The 8,449-nt window shown below is 45.7% G+C and overlaps 1 protein-coding gene across 1 annotated transcript in view; it reads right to left on the bottom strand.

The window, feature by feature from the left end:
* Nucleotides 1–5,616, bottom strand: part of arl9 (ADP-ribosylation factor-like 9) — a 46,428-nt gene extending 40,812 nt beyond the window's left edge. Inside the window, exon 1 of the mRNA XM_043674552.1 lies at nt 5,244–5,616. Coding sequence (XP_043530487.1) covers nt 5,244–5,363 — 120 coding nt within the window. The 5' untranslated portion in view covers nt 5,364–5,616. The remainder of the gene's footprint in view (nt 1–5,243) is intronic.
* Between the last annotated feature and the right edge of the window lie 2,833 nt (nt 5,617–8,449).

The following is an 8,449-nucleotide window of genomic DNA, read 5'->3' as shown; positions in this document are numbered from 1 at the left end:
GGTACAATTGCAACATTTAAGAGGCATTTGGATGGGTATATGAATAGGAAGGATTTGAAGGGATATGGGCTGGGTGCTGGCAGGTGGGACTAGATTGGGTTGGGATATCTGGTCGGCATGGATGGGTTGGACCGAAGTATCTGTTTCCATGCTGTACATCTCTATGACTCTATAACTATGAAACTGAAATCAATGGGAATCATGGGAAAACAGTGTACTGGTTGAAATCGTATCTGGCATATAGGAAGATGGTTGTGGTTGCTGGAGTTGTAGAGTCATAGAGTTGTAGGCACTGTATACAGCACTGTAACAGTGTCTTCGGTCCAATTTGTCCATGCCGATCAGATATCCTAAATTAATCTTGTCCCATTTGCCAACATTTGGCCCATATCCTCTTCCTATCTCGATGCCTTTTCAATGTTCTAATTAGACCAGACTCCACCATTTTCTCTGGCAATTCATTCCATACATATCCCACCCTCTGCATGAAAATGTTGCCTCTTAGGTCCCTTTTAAATCTTTCCACTCTCACCTTCAACCTATGCCCTCTAGTTTTGGGCTCTCCTATCCTGGGGAAAAAGACCTTGAATGTTCACCCTATCCATGACTCTCATGATTTTGATGCTCCAGGGAAAATAGCCCCAGCCTATTCAGCCTCTCTCAGTAGCTTAAACCCTCCAACCCTGTAAAGAAAAATCGACGTTTCGGGCAAAAGTCCATCATCAGGAATAGAGGCAGAGTGCCTGAAGGGTGGAGAGATAATCTCTCCACCCTGAAGGCACTCTGCCTCTATTCCTGATGAAGGACTTTTGCCCAAAACGTTGATTTTCCTGCTCCTCGGATGCTGCCTGAACTGCTGTGCTTTTCCAGCACCACTCTAATCTAGAATCTGGTTTCCAGCATCTGCAGTCATTGTTTTTAGCTAACATCCCTGTAAACCCTTCCTGACCCCTTTCAAGTTTAACAATATCTTTCCTATAGCAGGCAGACCAGAACTGAATGCAGTATTTCAAAAGTGGCTTGACCAATGTCTTGTACAGCCACACACGATCTCCCAACTCCTATACTCAATGCACTGACCAATAAAGGAAACTGTAGCAAATGCCTTCTTCACTATCCTGTCTACCTGCAACTCCACTTTCAAGAAACTATGAACCTGTACACCAAGGTATCTTTGTTCAGCAACACACCCCAGGTCTTTATCATTAAGTGTATTAGTCCTGGCCTGGATTTGCCTTTCCAAAAAACAACAACTCTCATTTATTTTTTCAGCTCTTCTTCAAGGCCCAAACATCTTCAGCTGCTATATTAGCAACATTATAAAGTCATAGATATGTACAGCATGGAAACAGATACTTCAGTCCAACCTGTCCATGCCGACCAGATATCCCAGCACCCGGCTCATATCCCTCCAAACCCTTCCTATTCATATACCCATCCAAATGCCTCTTAAATATTGCAATTGTACCAGTCTCCACCACTTCCTCTGGCAGCTCATTCCATACACGTACCACCCTCTGCGTGAAAAAGTTGCCCCTTAGGTCTCTTGTTCAGCCCATTTGCAATTCCTCAGATAATGAAACAGTCCACATCCAAATGCATCAAGACCTGGACAATATCCAGGATTGGGCTGAAAATGCCAGGCACATGAATAGCACGCGCATCACACAAATGCCAAGCAATGACCATCTTCAACAAGAGACAGTCCAACTACTGCCCTTTGTCATTGAATCACTTTACCATTACTGAATCCTCCAGTGTCAACATCCTGGGGGTTACCATTAACCAGAAACTCAACTAGGCTTGGCACTATCAATAACGTAGCACAAGAGCAATTCACAGTCTAGGAATACTGCTAAAAACTCACTTCCTGACACTTCAGAGTCTGTCCATCATCTACAACGCACAAGTTAAGAATCTGATGGCATACTCCCCATTTGCTTAGATAAGTGCAGATCCAACAACACTCAAGAAGCTCGACACCACCCAGGACAATGTAGTCCACTTGATTGGCACTACATTCACAAATAACCACCCATTTCACCATGATCCTAAAGAGCAGCATTCTATCCAATCTACAAGCAGCACTGCAGAAATTCACCAAAACTCCTTGTACAGCACCTTCCAAACCCACAACCACTTCCGTCTAGAAGGGCAAGCAGCAGATACATGAGAACACCATCCTTAGAAATATATCACTGTTCCTCCATAGTCTCTGGGTTAAAATTGTGGAATACCTATCTTAACTGCAATGGGCCGATTACAACATGTGCAGCAGTTTAAGGTGGCAGCTCACCACCATCTTCTCAAGGACAATGATGGACAGACAATCCAGCAACACCCATGTCCCATGAGAGAATAAAAAGAATAGCATTTTGTTTAAATCTTTCATATACAGTGAAGGTTATTTTGTTTAAAAGGTCATCTTGGATATGGCTCTATTGATAAAAATTAGGGGCTGAGACTTTTTTTTTAAAACCATGTTAATCACCCCAAACTCTATCATAATGTAGAAAACATAACTTGGACTGGGGAGATTCTAAAAGCAGAACAAACATTATTGCGAAGTCAAAAATAGGCTGACAACCATATAGAATGGTGAGCCACAATACTGGAGGCAAAAACAAAATCTGGAATTGCTTCAGACCCATATTGGGAAAGTGGCAGCTGCTTCCAAATGCATGAATATAGATTGGTTAAATTGTATTATGCTCTTGTAGTGCCAACATAAGTAAAAATATAGAGAAGGAATCATTGGCTACACGTTCAGACAGCAGTATTTTGAAAATTCATGCAGTGTGTACTTAACCTCACCAGCAGCACAGGACAAAAATAAAAGCAAACAAATTTCCTTATTTAACAAAAGAAGAAAATCGCTGGAAAAAGTTAGGTCTGTCAGCATCTGTGAAGAGACATTCATTAACATTTAAAGTCCAGTGACTGTTTTTCAGACCTGATAACATCGAGGAAACACTGGTATTCAGATTGTCGACTGGGGTAGGCAGTGGGCTGATGACAGAGTCCAGAGACAGGGACAAAGAGATTGATGATGATACCAAGTCAAATAGTGAAGAAAAGCTAGATAGCTGATAATGGGAACTATGAATGGGTAAAAATAAGTTGATGGTGCTAGAGGACCTGGGGTATCGGGGTGGCGCTACCTTAACAGACGGTGTTAAGGCACTAAAACGTTTGGATTTGATATGGAGTCCTGAATGCTGCAAAGTTTCCAAGCAGAAAATAAGATGCTATTCATCCAACTTTCACTGAGCTTTGCTGGAGGCTGCAGGCCTATGACAGAAATGTTGACATTCTAATAAATCTAATGTAGTTACGCAGAATAAAGTTTTCACCGCACTATAGATAAACACGTTTGCTGCACCAATGTACATCATATTATTTTCTTCACATCAGCCAACACAAGCAAACTACTTGCTTTGTTGCCAACAGAACCAGACTCTCAGGTGTTTTTCACCATCAACAGTCCCTAGCAGATGAAGATGACTCACCTTCACTCTCAGAGTAAGTCCATCAAGTGGTTGTACAGCGCAATGTGGCTTCTGCAGATTCTGCCACATCTGGTATCAAAACGTGATTGTGGGAAGGGTGTGGCAGAGCACTCCTTACACTGTTTTCACCTGGCTTCCTTTTTTTCACCAGCAGTAAGTCTTGATGTGCTTGTTGCCTTCCTAGATACAACTCCTTCACCATTGACAGTCTTGGGCCAGTGATTCCCAGGGGTTGGTGGCAATGTTGTACTTCATCAGTGAGGCCTTTGGGGTACCACCGAAGTGCTTCCTCTGTCCACCTGAGGATTGCCTGCCACTTTGGAGCTGGAAGTAGAGCACCTGCTTGAGGGTCTTGTCTTGGTCATGTGGAACATGTGACCAGTTCATTGCGGCCGATCAAGGGTGGTCAGTGCCTCAATGCTGGGGATATTGGCCTGGTCGAGGACACTCTCTCTGGTGAGGTCTGTCTCACCAGCAGATTCACAGAGTCTTGCACAGTCACAGTGTTGGTGGTGCTACTCCAGTACTAGTTTGTTATATACAAGGTGAAAGTGAGGACTACAGATGCTGGAGATTAGAATCAGGAGTGTGGTGCTGGAAAAGTACAGCAGGTCAGGCAGCATCCGAGAAGGAGGATTGACATTTTAGGCAAAAGCCTTTCATTGGGACTGGCATTCCTAATGAAGGGCTTTTGCCCAAAACGTTGATTCTCCTGCTCCTTGGATGCTGCCTGATCTGATGTGCTTTTCCAGCACCACACTCTCGTGTCTGTTATATACATCTTATCCACGTCTCAGATGCATATAGGAGGGCAGAAACCACCACAACTTTGGATACAATGAGTTTGGTGTTAGATCTGATGTCTCTGTCCTCAAACACCCTTTTTCTCAGGTGGCCTAAGGCTGTGCGAGCACACCAGAGGCCGTGCTGGACCACTTCATCGTTATCTGCTTTGGTCAACAGGACACTTGAGGTATTCTAAGTGGCCAATGTTGTCTTAGGTCTCCCCAAGGACCTTGATAGTTGGAGGTTTGCTCTGCAATGCCAGGCCAAGTTGGTGGAGGACATTCATTTTGTGGATGTTCAGATTAAGACCCATGCTCTCATACGCCTCCCGTTGCTGACGATGCTCTGGAGTTCAAGGTCTAGTTTTACACATATACAGACAAAAAGCCTCATACAATTGAGCTGCTCTCTACGAAGTCAGCGACCCTTAACAATGCCAAGGTGCAGGATTAGAACAATCTCTGGTCTGTGCTCAGGCCGTCATTATCAATGCCTGCAAAAATCCAGCTAGTCATTTAATGAAGAAACACCAAGACCGGTTTAATGAGAATGATCAGGAAGTCCAAGAACTGATAAGTTGGAAGCACATGGTATTTCTCAATGTTAAACAGCAACTACACTCGGAAGATAAAATGCAGATCTTCAGCCGACTAAAGGCAGAGGTCCAACAACAAACCCCGACATAAAGAACAGATGGTGGATAGAAAAAACACGAGAGACTCAACGAATGGTTAATACGCTTCGATGTGCAATATTTCTTCTGTGCTGTCAAAACCATCTAATGACCAAACAAAGGCTCTAGGGCAAGAACGAGCGCTGTCAGAGACAACTCACAGCAGCACCAAGACGGTAAGGCCTGTCCAAACAGAGCACTTCCGCACAAAGGCCTCACCCGCCCAAACCCGCACTGTCCCCCGATCCACGTCAAACCAGAGGCCGCACACTCACCCCCGCTTGGAGCGCCGGTCTCTGATCTCCGAACAGTCGCTCCCAGGCGACGTAAATGATGCTTCCGACTAGCGCTATGGCCGCTCCGAGTAGCCCGACCCGGTAAACCTGCTCCAGCATCCGGGCAGCGGCAGCTCTCAAACACGGAGTGAGCGGGACAGTCGGCGGGCACAGCGCTGATTCCGCCCTCAGAGCCGCCTCCGGGGAAGAAGGCGCTGCCTAGGCCTCAGGCCCACTCACCGCAGTCAGACTTAGCCTCTGTGAGCGGCTTAAACACATTGTGACACGGCAGAGCCGTCAGCCAACGGCGGGGCGAAAGGCGGCGCCGCCCCGACACAGGCCCCTGTCCAGACCCCTCCCCGCCCAGACACACCCGGCCCAGACCCCTCCCCGCCCAGACACACCCGGCCCAGACCCCTCCCCGCCCAGACACACCCGGCCCAGACACCAATGAAATCTGAAAATGAGTCAGATGATGATCGTAAATCCATTGTCCATTGTTGGCCAGCCGTGTCCACAACCTGTGAAAGAATAAAGTCGAGACTAACGCTCCAGCGAAGAACTGAGACAACAGCACCTCTTTCACATGAGATGCCAAAGCCGAGGCCAATCTGCTCTGGAAGGAATACGAACAGTACTCTTGAGAAATGATGGTACCAATCAAAGTTGGAGTTCCATTTTAAAATATGCAGACTGGCCAGTACTTACCACCATTTTCAAGCTCATGTTCCTTCATTAGGTGGATATAAAGGATCATATCATGCAGGAAAGAACTCCAGCAAGGAATCAGGACAACAAGAAGGTACCATGAAATAACCTTGGAAGTAGATTTAAAGAAAATTCCTTACACACATTTAAAAAAAGGAGGAAGTGCAGACTGGAGATCAGAGTTAAGAGTGTGGCACTGGAAAAGCGCAGCAGGTCAGGCAGCATCCGAGGAGCAGGAGAATCGATATTTCGGGCATAAGCCTTTCCTGATGAATGGCTTACGCACGAAACATCGATTCTCCTGCTCCTCAGATACTGCCTGACCTACTGTGTTTTTCCAGCACCACACTTTCAATACATTAAAGAGGATAACTAGGGAGAAGGCACGTCCACTCAAGGACAAAGGATGGAATTTGTGCTAGGAAGCAGAGGATGTGGGGAAGATCCTAAATGTGTACTTTGCATTGGTATTAATCCAGGAGGATATGAAAGATAGTGAGATTAGTGTCCAGCATGCTAATATGGTAGGACATTTTGAGAGCAAGAGGGCATGGAGCAACCACCCTCCACTGGACATTGTCGGCTCCCCTTTGGAGATCATGAACAGCACCAAATATCTTGGAGTACACCTGGTGGAGAATCTCACCTGACGACTTTCTAAGTAAAGTTATACCAAAGGATGGCTGGGGTACTTCTTTTTTCAAAATTTCTTTGTTCACATTGTTATTCCATGGTGTATTTTTAGATTAGATTAGATTACAGTGTGGAGACAGGCCCTTCGGCCCAACAAGTCCACACCGACCCGCCGAAGCGCAACCCACCCAGACCCATTCCCCTCTTCACCTAACACTACGGGCAATTTAGCATGGCCAATTCACCTGACCTGCACATCTTTGTGACTGTGGGAGGAAACCGGAGTATCCGGAGGAAACCCACGCAGACACGGGGAGAATGTGCAAACTCCACACAGTCAGTCGCCTGAGGCGGGAATTGAACCCGGGTCTCTGGTGCTGTGAGGCAGCAGTGCTAACCACTGTGCCACCGTTTGCTGCTTGTGTTTGTGGTGTGGCTCTAGCTAGGAGGAAAGAAAATGGTTGGGATGGCTAGATGCCTACCTACAGGCAGTTTATACCCAGTTCAGGTATTTAAATACCCTGGCTGCTGTATTGGCAGCAGGATGGGAAGTTGGGTTTTGGGATGTATAGATGCCCCTTTGGGTGGGAAGTGAGTTCCCCTATTCAGCACTATTGGTACTTTAAATTTTGGTTTGTTTTTTGGTTTTGTTGTTGTGTATGGCCTTTGATAGCTTTGTAGGTTGGTTAACTGTAGAAGTTTTAGTTTATGATGTTTTTAAGTTCGATGGATCTTGCGCCACTAAGGCTCAGCTTTTTGCAATTCGAATTCCTCCTCTCTGGAATCTAAATGTTACTGCAGAAGGTTATGGCTAATGACTTAATTAAATGGTGCACCTGGAACATCAAGGGGAGTCACGCACCAATTAAGAAGGAAAAGGTACTCTAGAGTCTTAGATAGGAAAAGTTGGATATTGTTTTATTACAGCAGACACACTTGGATGATAGGGAGCAATTGAAACTAGCAGAATGGCTTTAATCACGGTTTACTTTTCATCGTTAAATTCCAGAAGTAGGGGAGTGGCTATATTGGTTAGGAGGAATCTCCCATTTAAATTAGTAGAGTGTGTTAAAGACACACACACAGGAGGTTTGTAATCCTCAATGGCCTGATAAACAGAGAAGAATATGCTGTTTTAAATGTTTACCGCCCTCCGGCCCACCCCTTCAAGTTTCTGGTAGATACGTTCTCTGAATTGATTAGAGTCATAGAGATGTACAGCATGGAAACAGACCCTTCGGTCCAACCTGTCCACGCTGACCAGATATCCCAACCCAATCTAGTCCCACCTGCCAGCACCTGGCCCATATCCTTCCAAACCCTTCCTATTCATATACCCATCCAAATGCCTTTTAAATGTTGCAATTGTACCAGCCTCCACCACATCCTCTGGCAGCTCACTCCATACATGTGCCACCCTCTACGTGAAAAGGCTGCCCCTTAGGTCTCTTTTATATCTTTCCCCCCCTCACCCTAAACCTATGCCTTCTAGTTCTGGACTCTCCAACCCCAAGGAAAAGACTTTGTCTATTTATCCTATCCATGCCCCTCATGATTTTATAAACCTCCATAAGGTCACCCCTCAGCCTCCGACGCTCCAGGGAAAACAGCCCCAGCCTGTACAGCCTCTCCCCATAGCTCAAATCCTCCAACCCTGGCAACATCCTTGTAAATCTTTTCTGAACCCTTTCAAGTTTCACAACATCTTTCTGATAGGAAGGAGACCAGAATTGCACGCAATATTCCAACAGTGGCCTAACCAATGTCCTGTACAGCCGCAACATGACCTCCTGATTCCTGTACTCAATACTCTGACCAATAAAGGAAAGCATACCAAACGCCTTCTTCACTATCCTATCTACCTG

This window comes from Chiloscyllium plagiosum, chromosome 32 (assembly GCF_004010195.1).
Source record: "Chiloscyllium plagiosum isolate BGI_BamShark_2017 chromosome 32, ASM401019v2, whole genome shotgun sequence".
Lineage (NCBI taxonomy): Eukaryota > Metazoa > Chordata > Chondrichthyes > Orectolobiformes > Hemiscylliidae > Chiloscyllium > Chiloscyllium plagiosum.
Note: the sequence above shows the minus strand (reverse complement) of the source record. Positions and strands in the feature narration are given on the sequence as shown.